Consider the following 22,536-nt stretch of genomic DNA (forward strand, 5'->3'; position numbering starts at 1 on the left):
AGTAATGCATTCCTTATACTAAATGGAGTTTGTCCTCTAAGGCTTTTTTTTCTAGAAAGGAAGTGTGTGGATTTTTCACTTCCAGTCAACCCACACTGGGTGGAGTGAGTTGGCCCCGTAGAATGTCAGCAAATCTTACATTAACCATTGATAAAACCATTAGTCACAAGTTATGAACCCCACATAAAGACATACCAGGCAACCATGACAGGCGTACATCACAATAATATCACAATATGGCTTTAATAACCTCATTTAATTCAATTACAGTCATATCGATTGTCCATTCATTTAAAAAAAAAAAACACACATTTGAAAAACTAAACAAAACAAACAAACTGAAAGTTACAAGCTCCATCACAAGAGTTGGAAACCGTGATGTAATTCTATTTTTATTTTATTAAATAAGTTAGCTATGACTTGATGAAAGCAGATTTTATTTGCTTTGAACAAAAACACAATTACTGTATCACAGTCATGTACTGCATATTTATCTGAAAAGCTGATCAGCAAACAAAAATAATCAGTGAGTAGAGACTAATTTGTGACTAACTGTAAGTAATGAGTAATGAGCCGAGTGAATAACCTCAGTCTGTGATCTGCTAAGTAAAGTGCTGATGCTAGGTTTTACTTTTAGCTCGTGTGTCATGTCTACATTCAATTATGTTTCCTGTTTTATTTTGAAAGTCTTGTGTTTCCATGTTCAGTGTGTTTAGTTTTGCTTCCCCTGTGACTCTATGTTCATTTGTGTCAGCTGTGTTTCCGCTTCCCTCATTATCCTTCTGTGTGTTTTAGTCGTCTGTTCAGTGCGGGTCCGTCTGTTGTCTTCATTTCAAGTCACAGAGTCTTGTTTTCAACTGCTCAGGTTAATGTACATGCTCATGTTTGGATTACTTCAGTGTTCAGTTATATGTTCTTGTCTCTTTTCATTGTTTTCATAGTTAATCTTAGTTTCCCCTCGCCTTGTTTTTTCTGTTTTGTGTATCAGCTGTAATAAAGGTTCGCTTTGTGTTTAAACCTCAGTTCATGTCTCCCGTGTCTGCATTTGGGTCTGCTTCACAAACACACCTGCTTCTGTCAGCTACTCTGACAGAACGGACCCTGAACAGAGGAAGACAAAGGACTAAAATACACAGAAGGATAATGAGGGAAGTGGAAACACCTGGGGAAACACACCTGACACAATTAAACACAGGGGAAGCAAAACTAAACATGCTGAACACGGAAACACAAGACTTTCAAAATAAAACAGGAAACATAATAGAACATAGACATGACACACAAACTTTACAATGTGGACACATAAAGATGAAACACATGACAGACTAGACAGGAAACATGATATATAAACCAAGGGGTATGGAAATATTAACTAAAATTCATCTCAGATAAACTAATAATAATAATAGAACTTAACACTATTTCAATATAACATAAGAACTCAAAAATATAACAGAAGTGAAAATGGAGACCCAGCCCCCTGACAGTTATAGAAACTCTTAAATCTCTGTCAGAAACTCAAAAACACAGTGAAAAAACCCTGAAAAACAGGGTAACCAGACGTCCCTCTTTATGTGCGACTTTATTCCTTGTACCCCTCCCCTACATCTTGAGACAATGCCACACATTTTGACTAGTACTGCTGGCTGTGCACTTTTCTGAAGTCTGGCATTTGAAACAGAAGGGAAGTTTTTTTCTGATAGTCAGAAGGTTAACGCACCTAATGATATACTCACAAGTGGCTTCAAGTCGAGTAAAAGCTTTGCAGATTTTGGTGAATACGATGGAAACTACCTTGAATGAAATGAAGCAGCGATATATTCCGAGTAACAGAGTTTGCATGTACATCCTACAATCTGATAACGTGCAGAATTTGGTGTATTTGTATTTTTAAAGTAGACACGAAAATTTCAGACTACTTCCCAGCATCTCACTTTGTCTTCACATTTACTTTGCTGGGAATTTGGTCACTCTACCTTGAAATAATTCCAACATTACAGATTGGATAGAGACAGATGCCTCCATTTACAAAGCCTTACTTCACTTTCCAGATCTGCTTAAATAAATTAATCTTCACACGCTGCCTCAGGGCGGATTTGTCCTTTAAAGTGGGAACAACACAAACACAAAATGCAATCAGTCTTAACAAGTGTTATCAAGTGAATTCCAGAAAGTTCTCCTTTAAGCCTTTAATCAGTCACCAGAACGAACAAGTCAACAATGTCTCACATGCATCCTTCTTGTCCTTCTTATCATCTGTGTTGTCTTTACTCATTTCCTGAAAGTTGATGGGTTAGCTTCCATGCATTTTTTTTGAAGTGTGTAAAAACTCCTAAAAAGGGAAATTCTTTCAAGTGAAATGGAATTAGAAATGTTGCTGTGAGTTTAAAATAGAAAATAGAGGATGCTTTGATTGCAGCATGTGCTACTGCAGAGTCATCTCACACCATAAGCATCTTCCTTCTCACATATTTTCCTCTTGGACTCTTGCACTTGCAATAGACCTTTCGACCGGAGCTGCTTCTCACTGATCCCTTCTTCACTTTCACACTGCTGGCTGTGCTCTCTGACAACGTATTTCCTCCCGATTTCTCCTGTGTCTCCTCTTTCTCGAGGTTGTGGAGGTTCTCGCAGTCACAGTAGTAGATTTTGTCCACGTCGTTTGAGCAAAACCACTTTCGAGAGCTGTAAAGAAGCTCAAAAAAGCTGGAAAATGCTGATATCACCCCTACAATAAAGTAGAAGAAGAGAAAGATTGTCTTCTCTGCAGGCCGGGAGGTGTAGCACTTCACTGTCAGGGGGCAGGGAGAACGACTACATTCAAAATAGGCTTTTACCTCAAAGCCGTAGAGATACCACTGGGTAAATAGAAAGACAATTTCTGCCACCAAGCGGAAGATCACAGTGATAATGTAAAGCCTCCTTAAAGCTTTTTCTTCTCTGTTCTCACTGCTCCACCTTTTACTCGATGGGGGGGGATTAGCACTCTTTTTATGCTGGTGTGTGGCGTACACGAGGAAAAGCAGAGAAGGTGTAGCAATGAGGACTATATGAAACACCCAGAATCTGTACTGGGAGATGGGGAAAGCTAAGTCATAACACACCTGCTTACATCCTGGCTGGAGGGTGTTACAGATAAATTCCTCCTGCTCGTCCTCAAACATGTCACTGGCCACAGTTCCCAGGATCACTATCCTAAACACCAGCATGAGGAAGAGCCAGAAACGACCCAGCATCGGCGACTCAGTCTGGAGGGCATCGAAGAATCCACCGATGAAGCCCCACTCACCCATGACTGCAGCACTGTCAGGTCTGGCTTCTTTTAAGTCTGGAGGCTTGTTCACCTGTCTGTCTCAGAGCAAAGGCTGCCTTTGTTTAAAAACACTAAACTAAAATTCTTGTTATAATCTCCCATATATGACTCACAGTGAAACTAAACCCAATAAAAGTGATCAAAAGAAGTGGGTTCATAGTTTTTGCACTTTAGGTTGATTGAGTTCATATTCCTGCAAAGACAATAATTCAAGGACATCACTAAAGGAATCAAACAATATCACCAGCCTACAATAAATCTCTATATTTCTTTTGCTTTCAGTTAGCGTAATATTTCAAAGAACTAGGAAGCTGACAAACTTAAATTGTAGAGTATAATAATGCAGTTTTGCAGAATACAGGATTTGTAAATGATTTTGATTACTAAAGGCTGACTCTCATTGACATATACAGGCTGGTTGAACTGCTCAGTCAGAGACACATGTGCTGCCACAATAAAAAAGGTCGAGCACACATTTGATTTAGGATTTAATCTGCAGTATCTAGACAAATGAATGACCTACACCCCTTAAAAAGCCTTAAAATTCTCCTACCATGTATAAGCTCAGATAAACCAGCTAAAAAATGGTCAATTCTCATGCCCACACGATCTTATAGTGTACTCACCCTTAGCTCTCTCCAAAGTGCCATGTTCCTCAGGCTGGCTGGCACTTATGATTGAAAGGGCGGCAACAGTTGTCAGGAAATTCCTGCTACGTCCTAATCAGTGTCCATCCAGCCCCAGACAGAAGGTGTTTATCCAAGAAAGGCAAACTCTTGATGAGCATTTCCTAAATGGCAGGAAATATCTCTTTTAAGTTGGTCCACCAGTTTCCCTGGTAACCGCATGAGAGGCTGCATGTAAAAAGAAAAAATTGGGAATGTTTTTCCTCTTCATTTAGTCAGCTATCACCAAAATCAAAAGAGCTCATAGGTTTTCAGTTCAGGCTTTGTTAGCTATAGAAATGTTCCAGTAGTTTTGCATTGACAAGCTTTTAAAAGAAGTTTAAGGTTTAAAACAAACATGTTAATGGTATGAAACTCGAGCTGTGCTGTCTGCTGAAGTTACAACAAAATATTACTTGTTTCCCCCTACGTAAATATTTAAATATTTCTACAGAGCTCTGATTTTGGAGGCAAAATATGTGGCAAGTGACATGAAACAGGACACAATAGTAACACAGTAATAGCAACACAACTTCAAATAAACCATATAATTAATGTAAGCAAGTCAAAATTGTGTTTTTTAAAGGTATAACATGACCAGCCAAAAAATATTTACAGGTAAAGGCGAAACACTAACAAGTGGATTATAGAACAGAGTCCCTTTATTTTAGTTAGTTTTAACTTACTGAGTCTTTCCAATTATCTAAGCCATCTTCTTATAGGTTGTGTGTATTGTAACATAACCTTTATCTTCTCTTAAAATTCATCAAACAAAACACATAATTTATAATTCTTGGTAGCTGTTTTGAAGTGAAGAACGGTCTGCTTGCACATCTTTAATGCTGCTGCACATAAGCAATGTGTTTCTTTGTGAACTTTAACAAAAATCTAAATTGCAATTTGTTATTTTACTGACGTCATAACTTATTTATGACAGTCAATGCTTTTGAGTGCTGTGATATGCTCTAATAACCGTGCAAGACTAAGCACCTGGTTTCCCACAGTCCAGCAGCATACCAGTGCAGGACTCTGCAGTTTCTATCATGTTGTTGAAAGTATGCAAACTAAAATTTGCAAAACATATGTAGCAATATTTATATGACTGTGCTACAGGGACACTACAGTTGTACTTTCATATGTGAATAACAAGATGCACTTATGACTGGATATGGAGAAAAAACAAACATAAAAACCACTTAAACCTTGGCACTCTCTGCTCCCAGGACGCCTGCCAACCTGTCCTCTCAGCACAAATTACTTCATCTGTAAGTCAAAGAAATTTTTGAGGATATCCTGCACAGACTCATACTTTTTCTGGCTGACCACATGGCTAAATAGAACTTGAAAAACAAATGGAAAAATGTTGACGTTTCATATGGTTTGTAAATATGTAAATAAATTCTTGGGATTTCACAGAAAAGCACCCAAAGACTTTATTCATCCTGCTGTGAATGTGTGCAAATAAGTGGCAATCGTTACCACAGAGTTGCAGGTGAGGGAGCTCTGAAGCTTGAAGACTTTATGGAGGCCGGCGGCCTCAGCCTCCCTCAGCTTCTCTTCTGTCATCTTGACCACAAAGCGCAGTGTGATGTTCTCTTGTATCTTGGTTTCCTTCCCTGTGTCCCTCATGCTCGCCTCTGTATTTAGTCAGTCTTGTCCCCAAATTCACATTTCATTGTCTTTGACTCAGTGTGTGTCACTTCCTGTTTTATTTTGACAGTACCTCATCTCGTGTGTGTCTTGTTCAGTGTTCCTTTCTCTGTCTCTTTAGTTTGCATTAGTTCTAGCTGTGTTCCCTTCTGTTGCCCATCCTCTCGTTATCCTGAACGAAATTCTAACTCTACTCAGTCTACCTCTGCTTGTTGTCACATCATCCCAATTTGCCGTGTTTCCTTTGTTTATCCCTAGTTTCAAGTTCCGAGTTTTACAGTTTCCTGGTTTCCTCCTGGCCTGCATTTTTGTATTTTTTGTTTTACAGTTTCTTGTTACAGCAAATGAAGCTGTCTCCTTTAGTTTATTCCCCTGTCTCCAAGTCCTGTGTGTAGGTTCTACCTTGCCTGCCACACAGAGGTTAATAACTGTCTCCATCAAAATGGTCTAAGAAGTACAACAAATGAATAAGTGTATATTTATTAAAGTCAGTTTAATATACCTACAAAACCGGCAAATCTTGAAAAGAAAAGCGTCTGGACTTCTATAAGTTGCTTGAAGACGTTTCACCTCTCATCCAAGAAGCTTCTTCAGTTCTAAAGTCAAATGGTGGAGAGTCCCAGATTTAAGCCCTGTGGGAGTGTCCCCCCAAAGGGACATGGAGCCTCTAACGATCCTCTACCTAATCACATGAGCCAAGGTGTGAAAAAGGGTTTAGGTCACAGTCAGCCAAGATTTTGGGTGAACTCATTGTGGAACCTAGCTCCTATCATGTGATTTCCTTAGGTCAGAAGGCCCAGGATGTGAGTGGGCGTTAAGGCGTCTGTCCTCTCTGTCCAAAAGATTTTGGACAGAGAAGACAGATTGTTTGAAAGAGGAGTGAAAGAAGCCATCTATGTCCACTGTGAACGCCCCTTTTTGAACAGAGGCGGTGGTTTATGACACCAACTGTCAGCCATCGGTAATCGAGTTTTGAGATCCCTTCCCAGACGCCTTGGGAAGGGGTTTAGGTTCCACAATGAGTTCACCCGAAATCTTGGATGATTGTGACCTACACCCATTTTCACACCTTGGCTCATGTGATTAGGTAGAGGATCATTAGGGGCTCCATGTCCCTTTGGGGGGACACTCCCACAGGGCTTAAATCTGGGACTCTCCACCATTTGACCCAAGAACTGAAGAAGCTTCTCGGATATGTCACGATCTGAGGAGGCAGACTGTGCGGTGGTGTGTGTGGTGGACCCAGGTGCGAACACACGAGAGTAGACTGGAGTAAACTTAACTGAAAGCGAGCCTTTATTGTGGCTGATGACAAGGAGTGCAGACAAGGCAGAAACGCAGTGACAAACTAAACTATGACTAAACTGGGAAAGTAAAACTAGGAAAAACTATGAAGACACAGGAAACCATAACTGTGAATACTAAGACTGGCTGTGACGACATGGAGGGTGGGAACACAGACGACGCGACACAGACTACATGAAACACAGAGACTAAATACACATGAGGGATGATCAGGGGAAGTGGCCACACATGGGAGCACAGCTGACACACATGACCCTAACGACAGGACAGGAGAAGTGAAACTGAATACGCTGACAATGAATACAGACTTTCAAAGTAAAACGGGAAACATGGAGATTAGACATGACAAGAACTAAACATAACCACGCAGACATGACGCATGAACCAGGGAGACTTAGTACAGGGGGAGATGACATAAACAACTAAGGAACAAAACTAAACTGCAATCTAGAAATTAACTAGGTGAACTAAGCTAGGTGCAAATGAATACAAAAGATACATGAAACTCAAATACTGGGTCGCTTGACCCAGGACCATGACAGGATAAGAGGTGAAATGTCTTCAAGCAACATAAAAGAAGTCCAGGCACTTTTCTTTCAAGGCTCCTTAGACTATGATGACCTGGATGACTGAGAACCTTCACGGACATGTAGTTTATAAAGTTCCTGCTGACCTGAGCATGGTGAAGGGCTGGCAGAATCCCTGTCAGTGTGACACACACAAATATGTAATTACTTTATTAAATTATTTTTGTTATATATGCATTTAAAAAAAAATTACATTTCATACTAATTAAGTGTAGGTGGTTTGAGTGTCTCAAGTCCTGCATGTTTGGTGTTTCAAGTCAGTGTATTCCACTATTATATTATGTGTCCGATTTTACAGGTCAGGAATGTGTCCAGAAGCAAATAAATATGCTTAAATGACCTCTGAAATTTACCCAATATTATTTCACACAGATGTGTAATGGATTTCACTTTTTTACTTGAACTACAGGTGTGGGTACCACTAGCAAACACTCCTGTTCCTGTAAAGTGTAAAGCTATGTGTACAGTTGCAGCGCCCCTGATTAATTTCTTCTCTTTAAGATGTTTTTATTTATTATTTTGGAAAATGTGTTAAGCTAGTCTGAAGTCATTCATTAAAAAATAAGCTATCTCTCTGTTAGCAGCTAACTTGCCAGAGAAGATACAAAGCCAGAAAACTGAGTTAGAGTTCCTGCCTCTGTCCAGCTACAAAAGGGCAATAGGTCCCAAAAAACAGCGTTAAACAAGTTTATCAAGTGTAATCCAGAAAACGTTTCCTCCTTGTTGGGGCGATCGTGGCTCAAGAGTTGGGAGTTTGCCTTGTAATCGGAAGGTTGCCGGTTCGAGCCCCGGCTTGGACAGTCTCGGTCGTTGTGTCCTTGGGCAAGACACTTCACCCGTTGCCTACTGGTGGTGGTCAGAGGGCCCGGTGGTGCCAGTGTCCGGCAGCCTCGCCTCTGTCAGTGCTCCCCAGGGTGGCTGTGGCTACAATGTAGCTTGCCATCACCAGTGGGTGGATGACTGGATATGTAAAGTGCTTTGGGGTCCTTAGGGACTAGTAAAGCGCTATATAAATACAGGCCATTTATCATTTTGCTCATTTCCTGATCTTAAGCATTTCCTTGTGATATGTTCCATGGAAAAACTCCTTAACTGTGAAATTATTCATCATTTCAATTTTAAGTGAAGCAGCACGAAGGAATTAGAAATGTGTCACAAATTTATAATAGAAAGAGAGGATGCAGTGATAGCAGCATGTGTGATTCAGAGTCCTCTCACACTGTAAGCCTCGAGCCACTCACATATTTTCCTCTTGGACTCTTGGTCCTGTTCCCAGTGTTGGAGGCCTTTCGACTGGAGGTGCTTGTCACTGATTCCTTCTTCACTTGCACACTGCTTGTCTTTTCTCCTGGTTTCTCCTCTGTCTTCTCTGGCTTGTGGTTGAGGAGGTTCTCGCAGTCACAGTGGTCATCTAGTTCTAAGTGCTTTTGATTTGAGCAAAACCACTTCCTAGAGCTGTAGAGAAGCTCCACAATGCTGGAAAATGCTGATACTACCCCTACAGCAAAGTAGAAGAGGAGGAAGATTGTTTTCTCTGCAGGTCGAGAAGTGAAGCACTCCACTGTCAGGGGGCAGGGAGAACGACTACATGGAAAATGGGCCTCCACCTTGAAGCCGTAGAGGCGCCACTGGACAAATAAAAAGCCAATTTCTGCCATTATGCGGAAGATCAGAGTGATAATGTAGAGTGCCCTTAAAGTTTTTTCTTCTCTGTTCTCCCTGCTGGTCTTTTTCCTCGACGAGGAGCGGTTGGCTCTCTTGTGATGCTGATGTGTTGCATATATGAGGTAAAGCAGAGGAGGTGTAGCGATGAGGACTATATGAAACACCCAGAATCTGTACTGGGAGATGGGGAAAGCTAAGTCATAACACACCTGCTTACATCCTGGCTGGAGGGTGTTACAGGTAAATTCCGCCTGCTCGTCCTCAAACATGTCACTGGCCACGGTTTCCAAGATAACTATCCTAAACACCAGCACGAGGACGAGCCAGAAACGACCCAGCATCGGCGAGTGTGTCTGGAGGGCATCGAAGAATCCACCGATGAAGCCCCACTCACCCATGACTGCAGCACTGTCAGGTCCAGAGGTTTGTTCTCCGATCCGTCTCAGATTCGCCACCTTTGATTTAAGAATGAAACCAGAATGCTTGTTATCATAATCTCCAATCCATGACTTTCACTCAAAGTGAAACCAAATCTGGTCAAAAGTGGGCTCAGGATATTTGCGTCTTAGGTGCTGACTGAGTCCTGTGGGCTTAAACTAAAAGCCTACAATAATTCTCAATTTCTGTTGCCTTTAGTTAACTCATCAGCTCAAAGAAATTGTAAGAAACTAACAAGCTAATAGTCTGGAGTCTACCGATGCAGTGTTGCCTCAAATGTAGGATTTGAAAATGTGTCTTATACTGACTGGTTGAACTACTCACCTATGATTTAGAGATGTCTGTTCTGCCAAGACAAAACAGGTTGAGCATAGATTTTCTTTTTGTATTTGTTTATTTAAGAAAGACAAAATCTTGATTAGTATTTTTAAAAAAAGTTTCCTTTACTGGACGGAAGAATATCTTTAAAGTTGTACCAACATGTTTCCTGATCACAGCATAACATGTTTTGTTAAATATAAAAATTATACATGTAGTTTCTTATTTTAGTCAACAAGAACCAGAATCAAAACTCATTTTTTGTTTTTGGTTTTAAGTTGTTAGATTAAAAATATTTCTTTTGTGACCCTGGATATGGCATTTGTCTAAACTTGATCAGAACTTAATTACTGAGTACTTAAGTAGTAGTTAATTGAAAAAAAAAACCTTTTAAGTTATATATCATCTACTTTTGAGGTATAACCAATCAGGGAAAAACAATCAACCTTCTCTGTTCCTCAGTCGTCCTCTCACGTGTCCAAACCTGTTTAAAACTCCATTCCCCTCTCTACACAAGTATGTCATCTAGACTAACGACGTTTCCACTCTTCATCCTCTTCATAGCTTCCCTCCCTTGCTTCTTGCTAATCCTCTCTCATCCTCTACATTACATCCTTAATACAGTCACAACATTCTCCAGATACTCCTTGATAATAAAACATTACTTACATGTAGTTATTTCTGAGTGCTGTGTCGTCATGACACCCAGCGCATCGAATGTTGGCTGCTCCTCCCTCTACATTCAACATGAATATTACCCAGAAGCAACATATTTAACAGGTTACATGAAACAGCCCACAATCAACCCGTGACACGACTTCCAACTTACTGTACAATTAACATAAACAAGCGGATTGCACAACACATTTCGAGAAGCTAAGAGGAAATAAGCCTAAAACAAGAGGGTTTTTTTTCTTCTCTTTGATATGATGAGAATCTTTATTTTGAAACAGTGAATCTGATTTTTTTTTAATGTCACACAGATTTCTGGTCCATTTATTCAGTAAGTCTCTGTCGTTTGAAAGCTGTAAGAACATAGTTTTGAACTTCAGATCAAACAACATGGCCGGAGCCAGAGAAGCCGTTCTCTGTCGTCAACATGGGCAGAGGGTCCTCTGTCGAGCACACAGTGGATGTTACTAATAGTCTCACATATTTTGCAGTTGGGAATCTTTGTGGTCCAGCCTGTGTGAATGCCTTCAACACCACGCATCAGCACAGTGAGGGTGATAGGAATGTTCTTGTTACAGTTATTCTTAAGCAGGTTTTCCACAGTTGAGAAAACATGGTAGGCGAAGTAAGTAGTGCAAGATATCTGCAGCTTTAGCGGCCGAATTGTCCAAGTGCAGAACACTGATTTATAGTTAGTTTCCAACAAAAGTTAAAATTAACCATACTGCCAGCAGAAGACATGACAAATACTAAATTGTTTGCCATTCAGTCACACAAACTTTATGAACACCACCTTTAGAGGGCATGTATTTTATAAAGCGCCTGTTGACCTGAACGAGGTGAAGAGCAGGAGGGCTGGCACAGTCCATTTGTGAATTCATTATACAGTATATACATGTGTTTCTGTGCATTTCACTCTGTTTGCATGCTGGTATGATTTATAAAGCCGTACAAGTCTGGTGTTTCAAGTCAGTGTGTACCACTATGGACAGCAGAGGGCAGCAGAATGCCTACTATAGGTCTGCCTTGTTTCCGTTGGTGTCATGAGATCGCTATCCTAGCAAGACTGATCAGGCTAACATCGGCATGTTTCTTCTGCTCATTATTTCTGATTTTTCTAAGGTCAGTAATGTGTCCAGAAGCACAGAAAATATCCCTGATTAGTTTCTTTTGTTTCAAATGTTGTTGTGTGTTATGCTTGTAAAATATGCTAAGCTAACCTGAGCTAATTCATAAAAATGGTTAACAAAAGTAATAGAAACCATGTGGATGAATTACGTAACAAAGAAAGCAAAGACTCTGGCAAGGCTAACCAGGCAAAAGGTAGCATGTGTCCTCTCCTTTTTAATAACTTTTACAGGATCATGAGGACCATACCGTACGACAAAGTCACGTCCGCTGTTGCTAGCCGCCATTTCTGCCACTGGCCGGGGTAGCATTGTTGTTTTTTAATGATGTTTTAATCAGTCAGTAGAGAAACTTAGATATTCACAGATTATACAGAGGATATGCTACAATATGCTACAATAGTTTGAGAAATTTTGACTTCTCCTGAGTGGCAACACCTAGTACAGGAGAATACTGCAAATTCAAATAAATTCAAATTTTATTTGTCACACACACACACAACCATACACAGTATGACATGGGGGTGAAATGCTTGTAGCTGTACAATGCCCGACCATTAAATGACAGAAAGAAGTGGGCAGTGGGTATTTATAAATCCTAAAATGGAGAGAAACCTGCATCAGTATACACAGTGTATACAGTGTTAGCCTATAACTGTTTCTTACAATTTGTAAGAAGATAAAGAAGCAGGTATGTATTATACGCTGCTGTTAATGTTTTATTACTTTAGTGATATCATAGAATTGATATCTCTACGTGTTCTAATGCAGTGTTTCATTTTTGATTCCGGGCAACCGGAATATGAAGTCAGTTAACGCCCAAGCTGGATAAACCTCCAATCTGCCTTTAAATGGATGGGTACCTAAAGCGACCAATGCACTAGTGAGGTCATAATCTGATTGAGGTTGTTGATTGCCACAAAATTCTGGCCCAAAACAATGATGGCCATCATCAGATATACTGCAAAATAAGAAAGAATTGAAACCCAGTACAAGAAAATTCAGTCAGTGTGGCTCACCAGGAACTACAAGAATAATATTCATTTTCTCTAAAAGGCTGCCGTGCTTATTTTTCCTGTCAGTACAACCTGAATCCTCTGCTGAGTTAGAGTTTCTGCCTCTGGCAGCTACAAAAGGGACACAGTTACGAACAAAACAATCAGCATTAAACAAGTTTATCAAGCGTAGTCCAGAAAATGTTTCCTTCCTGAACTGTTTACAGCCTTTAATCATTTAAACAACAACGTCTTGCATGCATCCTTCTTATCATCAGTGTTTTCTTTGCTCATTTCCCAAACAATCCTTGTAAAGTGTCCCACTGCAAATACTGTTTAACACATCAGCAGTGAAATCATTTCAAATGAAATGGAGTTAGAGATGTAGTCACAGGTTTAAAATAGAAAAGACTCTGAATCACACTTGCTGTGATTGCAGTCAGTCCTCTCACAATGTAAGCCTCGAGGCGCTCACATATTTTCCTGGTGGACTTTTGCACTTGTGACCACTGCTGTAGACCTTTCGACTGTAGCTGCTTCTCACTGATCCCTTCTTTGCTCTCGCACTGCTGGCTGTGCTTTCTGACGTCTCTGTCTCCTCTTGCTTGAGGTTGTGGAGGTTCTCGCAGTCACATTGGTCATACAGATCCAATTTCTTCTGATTTGAGCAAAACCACTTCCCAGAGCTATAGAGAAGCTCCACAACGCTGGAAAATGCTGATATCACCCCTACAGCAAAGTAGAAGAGGAGGAAGACTGTTTTCTCTGCAGGTCGGGAGGTGAAGCAGTCCACCGTGTAGGGGCAGGGAAATCGGTCACATGGGAACTGGGCCTCCACCTTGAAGCCGTAGAGATACCACTGGACAAATAAGAAGCCGATTTCTGCCACTATGCGGGAGATCAGAGTGATAATGTAGAGTGTCCTTAAAGCTTTTTCTTCTCTGTTCTCCCTGCTGCTCCTTTTCTTCGATGGAGAGGGGTTGGCACTCTTGTTATGCTGGTGTGTGGCGTACACGAGGTAAAGCAGAGAAGGTGTAGCGATGAGGACTATATGAAACACCCAGAATCTGTACTGGGAGATGGGGAAAGCCAAGTCATAACACACCTGCTTACATCCTGGCTGGAGGGTGTTACAGGTAAATTCCTCCTGCTCGTCCTCAAACATGTCACTGGCCACAGTTCCCAGGATCACTATCCTAAACACCAGCATGAGGACGAGCCAGAAACGACCCAGCATCGGCGACTCGGTCTGGAGGATATCGAAGAATCCACCGATGAAGCCCCACTCACCCATGACTGCAGCACTGTCAGGTCTGTCTTCTTGGAAGTCTGGAGGCTTGTTCACCTGTTTGTCTCAGAGCAAAGGCTGCCTTTGTTTTAAAAATGAAACTAGAATTCTTGTTATAATAATCTCCAATATATGACTCACAGTGAAACTAAACCCAATAAAAGTGATCAAAGGTAGCGTCAAGGTGTATCCATCCTAAGTGTTGATTGAGTTCATACTCCAGTGGCCTGAAATAAAAAATGAAACATCACATAAGAACCTGCAAAGACAGCAACTCAAGTATCTGATTAAAGAAATAAAACAATAACAGCAGCCTTCACAGGCATCATGATCTTTGGCGTCACTGGTGTTCTCTAGCCTTTGTCTTTGTGTCTAGTATTTAGTTGGACATCCTCTGTCTCATTATCATTGATTGATTTCAGCTGTGTGTCATACCCTGGCGTTTTCCATCTCCCTCTTTATATCATGTGTCTATTTAAATCCCCAGCCTGCTTGTGTTCTTTGTTGTACTGTAGTGTTTTTCCACAGCTGTTTTGGTCCACCTTCACATGCAAAGATGAGATGGAATCAGTAAAGTTTATCTTATCATATAACACATAAAACGAAACCATCTTTCAGAGTTCAGTATAAAAACTGACCTTGGCGCCAGCAATCGTCTCGATATGGCGTTATATGAGGTTATTTGATGAGCTACTATCAGTCGTCACTGAGGGATTTTTTTTTCTTGTAATCAAAGGTTTCTGTACTCTCTTTTTTTCCTTTTTAACAGCTGTGTTCAAATCTACATGTGACTGTTATAAGACCAAACCAACATCTGCGTTATAAAAAAGCACATAGCTCTAATTGAGCCGAACAGCTTTGTGTTGATACCTGCAGCCTTCTTCTTGAATGCAGCTGGTTTCTTTGGTTGAGCCTCTTTGGTTTTACGCTGAGTTTCTCAAACTCATCACACTAGCATTCTGTGGTTCTAACACTTGTAACTTATATATATTTTTAATGGTAATTTGAAGGTTATTTTATGCTAGGCTGCCACTCAATCACACAAACCGTAAAAACAAGCATATTTAGAGGTCATGTAGTTTGTAAAGTGCCTGGTGATCTGAGCATGGGGCATGGAAGGCTGGCACTGTCCACGCCACTGTGACCCACACAAATATGCTGTCACTTTTGTGAATTAATTATGCAGCATATGCTTGTGTTTCTGTACATTTCACTCTGTTTTTGTGCTGGTATGATTTATAACATGTCCTTTTAGTTTGGTGTTTCAAGTCGATGTGTATCACTTTGGACAGTAGAGGGCAGCAGAATGTCTGCCATGGTTCTGCCTTGTTGACATGGTTCATCATAAGATGGTCATTCTGGGAAGACTGACCAGGATTAGTGTTGATGCATTACTGACCTGTTAAAATGCATAACTGAACATTGAAGTTTACCTTATCTTATTTAAGGCTAGATTTATGATGTGCAATATATCTTGATGCATGCTTTATAATCCAGTTAAGGAGTTCCCAAAAAGCTGATCAGTGGGAGAAACGCTGGGAAGGCACCTAAAGAATGCTTCAGGCAGTCCAGGAGAGATTAACTGCTGCCTAAGCAAAAAATCTTAGTGATCCCTTATGTGTCAGGAGTATAGGAACAGCTGAGACGCATTTTCTCTAAACACTGTGGCTTTTAAACCTCAAAACATACGGCGCCAAAAATTGGTCCACCCCAAGGATCGGTTCTCCCGACACAAACAGAATAATGTAGTGTACGCTGTTAAGTAGCAGGAGGATTGCTGTGATTTATACATCAGGGAAACCGAACAATCTCTGCTCAAGGGGATGGCACAACACAGTAGAGCTACCTCACCAGGTCAGGACTCTGCAGTCTATTTACACCTACAGGCCAGTGGACACTCTTTCAATGATGAGGATGTACACATCCTGGACAGGGAGGAACGCTGGTTTGATTGAGGATTCAAGGAGTCCATGTACATGAAAAGGGAAAGACCATCTCTGAATAGAAGAGGGGGCCTAAGGGTACATCTTTCACCATCTTATAATTGTGTGATTGCAGCCATTCCCCAACTCTGTGAATGGTACTCATGGTCTTGGATCATTGGTCTTTGATTGGTGGTTTTTGATCAATCGACATGACAATTTCCATATTAATGGTCAAGGAACTGATCTCACAGCCCATTGTTTGTCAGCGGTGCTAATTATAGTCATTATGCAAATGTACTGTTTATAAAGTCGGCAAGCCTGCAGTCAGCTGAGACTGAAGAAGTCCCTCGGATATGTGACAAAATGTTTCTCCCACCAAAAACACTACATCCAGATGAACAGAATCACCTTTTTGGGATGTGGTGTATTTAATTTTTTTTTCTTGAGCTACTCCTGTTCTGCCACTTTTATTAAGTGTGCTACCATTGTTGGTAGAAACATTAATGTCCTTTAGCAAACACTTCCGCTCCCATACAGTGTAAATTCTGCAGTTCATAAACAGCTCTGATTGCAGTTCTTGTGCACTTGGTTAATCTCTTTATGTACATTATGTTTCTAAACTGTGCTAAGCTAGTCCGAGGTAATTTGTAAAAACAAGTGCAAGGGTTTTACTAAAACTTTGATGATTTATTCACAGTATTGAGATCAAAATCTTTATTGTTTGTATCTATTCTAGTCAGGTACATTTAAAAAAATATTCAACTACTTTCCAACGTTGAAACTTCGTCTCTGTGAATTTTTGCTTTTAACATGTTTATATTTCTGCTCATTCAACTCTTTTTTTTTTCACCAAACATTCAGCAATTTTAAAATAAATTCAGCTCAAATGTTTTGAAGGTCAGCTTTGACCTTGGAAAGCTGACCTTTCCAAAATAAGTCCATGTGCTTATTATTTATTTTTTTTATTTTTTTATTGATACTGCTGATTGATGGTGAGCAAAATAAGAAAGATTTGAGATCTAGTCAAGAAAAAAACAGCTAAATTCGGTCAGTGTGGCTCACCAGGAACTGTCAAATTAATAGAAATTTTGTCTGAAAGGCTGCCGTGCTTATTTTTCCTATCAGTACAACCTGAATCCTCTGCTGAGTTAGAGTTTCTGCCTCTGGCAGCTACAAAAGGGACACAGTTACAAACAAAACAATCAGCATTAAGGAAGTTTATCAAGCGTAGTCCAGAAAACGTTTCCTTCCTGAACTGTTTACAGCCTTTAATCATTTAAACAACAACGTCTTGCATGCATCCTTCTTATCATCAGTGTTTCCTTTGCTCATTTTCCAAACAATCCTTGTAAAGTGTCCCACTGTAAATACTGTTTAACACATCAACAGTGAAATCATTTCAAATGAAATGGAGTTAGAGATGTAGTCACAGGTTTAAAATAGAAAAGACTCTGAATCACACTTGCTGTGATTGCAGTCAGTCCTCTCACAATGTAAGCCTCGAGGCGCTCACATATTTTCCTGGTGGACTTTTGCACTTGTGACCACTGCTGTAGACCTTTCGACTGTAGCTGCTTCTCACTGATCCCTTCTTTGCTCTCGCACTGCTGGCTGTGCTTTCTGACGTCTCTGTCTCCTCTTGCTTGAGGTTGTGGAGGTTCTCGCAGTCACATTGGTCATACAGATCCAATTTCTTCTGATTTGAGCAAAACCACTTCCCAGAGCTATAGAGAAGCTCCACAACGCTGGAAAATGCTGATATCACCCCTACAGCAAAGTAGAAGAGGAGGAAGACTGTCTTCTCTGCAGGTCGGGAGGTGAAGCAGTCCACCGTGTAGGGGCAGGGAAATCGGTCACATGGGAACTGGGCCTCCACCTTGAAGCCGTAGAGATACCACTGGACAAATAAGAAGCCGATTTCTGCCACTATGCGGGAGATCAGAGTGATAATGTAGAGTGTCCTTAAAGCTTTTTCTTCTCTGTTCTCCCTGCTGCTCCTTTTCTTCGATGGAGAGGGGTTGGCACTCTTGTTATGCTGGTGTGTGGCGTACACGAGGTAAAGCAGAGAAGGTGTAGCGATGAGGACTATATGAAACACCCAGAATCTGTACTGGGAGATGGGGAAAGCTAAGTCATAACACACCTGCTTACATCCTGGCTGGAGGGTGTTACAGGTAAATTCCTCCTGCTCGTCCTCAAACATGTCACTGGCCACAGTTCCCAGGATCACTATCCTAAACACCAGCATGAGGACGAGCCAGAAACGACCCAGCATCGGCGACTCGGTCTGGAGGTCTTTAAAGAATCCACCGATGAAGTCCCACTCACCCATGGCTGCAGCTCTGTCAGGCCTTTTGGAAGTCTGGAGGCTTGTTCAGCTGTCTGTCTCAGAGCAAAGGCTGCCTTTGTTTTAAAAATGAAACTAGAATTCTTGTTATAATAATCTCCAATATATGACTCACAGTGAGACTGTACCCAATAAAAGTGATCAAAGGTAGCTTATCCATCCTAAGTGTTGACTGAGTTCATACTCCAGCGGCCTTAAACCAAAAATAAAACATTACAGAAGAACCTGCAAAGACTATCAACAATATCATTAAAGAAATAAAACAATAACAGCAGCTTACGAGCCTTTAAGAAACTCTTACCCACTAACATTATAGAGTCAACTGCTCCAAATTTCTTTCTATTTTAGGATATATACGTGGTTTTGACTCTTTGAAATTGACTCTGGAGGAAATATACTGACTCGGCTATGTTCCAGAGATGACAGTGATGGCAAGATAAAATGGGTTGAACATTGATTTGTAACTTCAAAATTGTGAAGGGACGTACTACAAGAAAAAGCTTTTGTGTTTCTGTGCATAGACTGAAGCTGTGGAACAGTTTGAATATGGAGTGGAAGCAACATCTAAACATAAAGCAGCTCAAAAAGAGTTATAAAGATATGATTTTCTTGAATTATAAAGAAAGGAAAAATGTTGAAATTCAGTGAATGTCTCTATTTCGAAAATGTCATGTGATGTATATATTATCAGAAGTCTGTTTGCTATTTTTACTACAGATTATATCAGTAAGGAAGCTGACTATATATTGACTGATAGCTTATGGCAAAGGGGTGGGATTAAATAAGTGTGTACTTCTTCCCACTCCTTTTCGATGTGTAACTGAATCGGAACAGATGAAGCAATATTGAAATAAATTAACTTTATTTGTATAGTATTTTTTTTCTCTTCTTTTCTTTGCTAAATGTACCCTTATATTGTTTACATGATCGAAATAAATTAACAAACAAATAAACAACACACGATTGTTGACGTTTGTTGTGGCTAAAAATCTTGTCTGCCGAAGCCTCGACTGGGTTGAATCGTAGCCCATTTATGCAGAACAGGTATCGCTTCCTTCTTTTAGTTGTTCTCGACACACACATGCACAATGTTAATATATCTGATCAGAAGCATGGAGGAGATTCCAGGAGCCAGTTACTTAGTCTAGCAGAGGTGGAGAGGGTCGTAGAAGGTCTTTAATCCACCAGCAGGACTAGTATCTCCTTGTTCATGCAAGGAAGAGGACGATAAACACTGACATTTGACATGTGGGTCATTTTGTTTCAGTCCATCTGATTCTGTCAGGTTGCACCTCAGTTTGTCCAGGAGCTCAGTGATGCCCTGATCCAGAGCATGCCCTGAAGTAGTCCTTATAGTCTGTGATGAGAGGAGAAACCTTCTTTGTGCCATTTAGCATCGGCTCCAGCACACTCTCCTTTTAGATCTGGACCAGAAAGTCAATAAAGAGTTTGGCAAAGTGGACTTAAAAGTGGTGTTAAAAGCACCGGAAATATATAAGTATATTTATTTGAGGCAGTTTAATAAAGCCTAGAACACTCAGGAAGCCATTCTCTCTCTTCACCATAGGCAGAGGGTCCTCGCCCACTGGTAGTGTAGCATGCAAACGAAGCTACACTGAGTGGTGCAACAGCCTGGGGTCAACTGAAGGAACTCCTCAGCCTTAAGAAGCCAACAAGCAATCAGCAAAGTCAACACAGTAATTAGCCACAGTCTGGAAATGTGTGGGCAGGTAAGGTTGAGGCTTGACTTCTGAAACACAAAAACCAAATGCCAACATTCACACAAACAAAGGGGAGAGAGAAAGCAGAAGAGAAAGGAAAAGATAGAAGAGCAAGTCGAACCAGTAGGACCAAGGCGTGGCTCTCCAAGAAATATAAAAATAGTACTCATTTTCAAGGTTTCTTGGGTCTTATTTTTGTCTCGGTATGGCCTGAATCCCCTGCTGGGTTAGAGGTTCTATGTTTGATGAATCTGACAGCTACGAAAGGGCAACATTGACTAAAAACCAATCACCTGTAAGGAAGTTTGTCAAGTGTTTTCCAGGAAATGTTTCTGTCAAAATGCTTGCAGACTTTCGTCATTCAGCAGAACTAACAAGTCAATGATGTCTCTCATGCGTCCTTCTTATCGTCTGTGCTCGTTTTGTCATTTTCCCATAAGTTTCTTCATGATGTCGCCAATACACATGAAGAGGAAAACATGTAGAGGGAATTAGAAATGTAGTCACAAATTTATGATAGAAAAAGGAGGATGCTGTGATTGCAGCATATGTGTCCTCTCACAATGTAAGCCTCGAGGCGCTCACATATTTTCCTCTTGGATTCTTGTACTTGTGACTGATGCTGGAGCTCTGTCGACTGGAGCTGCTTCTCACTGATCCCTTCTTCATTCTCACACTGCTGGCCGTGCTCACTGACATCGTCTCTCCTCCTGATTTCTCCTCTGTATCCTCTTGCTTGTGGCTGCGGAGATTCTCGCAGTCACAGTGGTAGATTCTGTCCTCCTGGTCTGAGCAAAACCACTTACAAGAGACGTAGAGAAACTCGACAATGCTGGAAAATGCTGATACTACCCCTACAGCAAAGTAGAAGAGGAGGAAGATTGTTTTCTCTGCAGGCCGGGAAGTGAAGCACTCCACTGTTAGGGGGCAGGGAGAACGGCTACATTGGAAATGGGCCTTCACCTCAAAGCCATAGAGACGCCACTGGACAAATAAGAAGCCGATTTCTGCCAGTATGCGGAAGATCACAGTGATAATGTAGAGCGCCTTGGAAGTTTTTTCTTCTCTGTTCTTCCTGCTGCTCCTTTTCCTCGACGAGGAGCTGTTGGCCCTCTTGTGATCTTGATGTGTTACATACACGAAGTAAAGCAGAGAAGGTGTAGCGATGAGGATCAAATGAAACACCCAGAATCTGTACTGGGAGATGGGGAAAGCCTCATCGTAACACACCTGCTTACATCCTGGCTGGAGGGTGTTACAGGTAAATTCCTCCTGCTCGTCCTCAAACATTTCACTGGCCACAGTTCCCAGGATTAGTATCCTAAACACCAAAACGAGGACGAGCCAGAAACGACCCAGCATCGGTAAATGGGTCTGGAAGTCTTTAAATAATCCACCGATGAAGCCCCACTCACCCATGGCTGCAGCTTTGTCAGGTCTGTCTTCTTGGAAGTCTGGAGGCTTGTTCAGCTGTTCGTCTCAGAGCAAATGCTGCCTTTGTCTTAAAAATGAAACCAGAATTCTTGTTATTGTAATCTCCAATCAGTGACTCACGGTTTAACTGAACCCATCAAACCTGATTAAATGTTGCTTCAAGGCTTATCCACCTTAGTTGCTCAGTGGGCTGTCTTAGTGGGCTGAAACCAAAAATGACGCAAAGAACCCGCAAAGAGAGTACATAAAGCACAACACTTCAGGAAAAAAAACTGTAGCAACAGCCTGTAATATATCCTTTCAGTTCTTTTCTCCTTCAGTTAGCATAAAATACAACCAGCTAACATTGTAGAGTACAGTAACCAACCTCAAGACTGATCCAAGGTTCCATTTCATACATTTGAACTTTGCTAATGGACAGGTTGAAACCCAACTCCTACATTTCAGAGATGCCAGAGATGCCAAGATAAAATAGTCTGACGACAGTGTTAATCTACTATGCAGAGACTCATGACCTACCGTCATGTTTGTTTTCCCAAGTAAGCAGGTACCAATCCAAATCATTGGATCATGTGCTCCAATCACTTCCATGACCACATGTGTATAACAAATGCACTTAGGCATGCGGACTGCTTCTACAAATATTTTAGATTAGCTCAAGAACAGTGAGTAGGGTGGCTTTTCATAGCTGAGCAGCTGTATACAAGCCTTTCATCACTGAGCTCAATACAAAGTCTGGGATGGAACCACTGGACTCTAGAGCTGTGGAGACGTGTTCTCTGGAGCAATGAATCACTTTCCTGTCTGGCAATCTGATGGACGAGTCCACCAGTGCACAAAGCAAGGGCCATAAAGACATGAGTCTGATGTGGAAGAACTCGACTGGCCTGCAGAGCCAATATTAAACCCTACGGATTAAGAACGGGAGTTTACTCAAATTCATGTGTTTGAAGGCAGATAAGTGAATACTTTTAGCAATATAGTGTATATTTGGATGCTCCTACTGCTGCATTGCATTAAAATCTTTCTACAAAATTAAAGCAAGTAGCTTTTTTCATTAAACAGGAGCCCCAACACAACCCGGTG

General features: G+C 41.0%; 5 protein-coding genes across 5 annotated transcripts; all 5 read right to left on the reverse strand.

The window, feature by feature from the left end:
• Positions 1 to 1,196: 1,196 nt before the first annotated feature.
• On the reverse strand, positions 1,197 to 4,070 carry LOC147323064 (gap junction delta-3 protein-like). Its single transcript, XM_086304747.1, has 2 exons — positions 3,940 to 4,070; positions 1,197 to 3,506 (listed from the first exon to the last, which is right to left on the reverse strand). Exon 2 carries the CDS (start codon positions 3,291 to 3,293, stop codon positions 2,442 to 2,444), a length of 852 nt encoding a protein of 283 aa, XP_086160873.1. The 5' UTR covers positions 3,294 to 3,506; positions 3,940 to 4,070; the 3' UTR covers positions 1,197 to 2,441.
• A 4,540-nt stretch (positions 4,071 to 8,610) lies between these two features.
• LOC147323065 (gap junction delta-3 protein-like) lies at positions 8,611 to 10,507 on the reverse strand. Its single transcript, XM_086304748.1, has 2 exons — positions 10,388 to 10,507; positions 8,611 to 9,640 (listed from the first exon to the last, which is right to left on the reverse strand). Exon 2 carries the CDS (start codon positions 9,581 to 9,583, stop codon positions 8,735 to 8,737), a length of 849 nt encoding a protein of 282 aa, XP_086160874.1. The 5' UTR covers positions 9,584 to 9,640; positions 10,388 to 10,507; the 3' UTR covers positions 8,611 to 8,734.
• A 1,998-nt stretch (positions 10,508 to 12,505) lies between these two features.
• Positions 12,506 to 14,355, reverse strand: LOC147323066 (gap junction delta-3 protein-like). The gene has a single exon (XM_086303190.1). The coding sequence runs from the start codon at positions 14,027 to 14,029 to the stop codon at positions 13,184 to 13,186; it is 846 nt and encodes a 281-aa protein (XP_086159316.1). The 5' UTR covers positions 14,030 to 14,355; the 3' UTR covers positions 12,506 to 13,183.
• A 2,304-nt stretch (positions 14,356 to 16,659) lies between these two features.
• LOC147323067 (gap junction delta-3 protein-like) lies at positions 16,660 to 18,488 on the reverse strand. The gene has a single exon (XM_086304749.1). It carries the CDS (start codon positions 18,278 to 18,280, stop codon positions 17,435 to 17,437), a length of 846 nt encoding a protein of 281 aa, XP_086160875.1. The 5' UTR covers positions 18,281 to 18,488; the 3' UTR covers positions 16,660 to 17,434.
• Positions 18,489 to 18,758: 270 nt separating this feature from the next.
• Positions 18,759 to 21,506, reverse strand: LOC147323068 (gap junction delta-3 protein-like). Its single transcript, XM_086303189.1, has one exon. The coding sequence runs from the start codon at positions 21,433 to 21,435 to the stop codon at positions 20,575 to 20,577; it is 861 nt and encodes a 286-aa protein (XP_086159315.1). The 5' UTR covers positions 21,436 to 21,506; the 3' UTR covers positions 18,759 to 20,574.
• Positions 21,507 to 22,536: the final 1,030 nt, after the last annotated feature.

Source organism: Aulonocara sp. 'chitande type north' Nkhata Bay, linkage group LG8, assembly GCF_057382095.1.
Source record: "Aulonocara sp. 'chitande type north' Nkhata Bay isolate Kocher_YH1m ecotype deep benthic linkage group LG8, A_spYH_male_GT1.1, whole genome shotgun sequence".
Lineage (NCBI taxonomy): Eukaryota > Metazoa > Chordata > Actinopteri > Cichliformes > Cichlidae > Aulonocara > Aulonocara sp. 'chitande type north' Nkhata Bay.

Coding starts and splice junctions, on each gene's coding strand:
- LOC147323064 (XM_086304747.1), bottom strand. CDS start 3,293: ATGGGTGAGTGGGGCTTCATCGGTGGATTCTTCGATGCCCTCCAGACT.
- LOC147323065 (XM_086304748.1), bottom strand. CDS start 9,583: ATGGGTGAGTGGGGCTTCATCGGTGGATTCTTCGATGCCCTCCAGACA.
- LOC147323066 (XM_086303190.1), bottom strand. CDS start 14,029: ATGGGTGAGTGGGGCTTCATCGGTGGATTCTTCGATATCCTCCAGACC.
- LOC147323067 (XM_086304749.1), bottom strand. CDS start 18,280: ATGGGTGAGTGGGACTTCATCGGTGGATTCTTTAAAGACCTCCAGACC.
- LOC147323068 (XM_086303189.1), bottom strand. CDS start 21,435: ATGGGTGAGTGGGGCTTCATCGGTGGATTATTTAAAGACTTCCAGACC.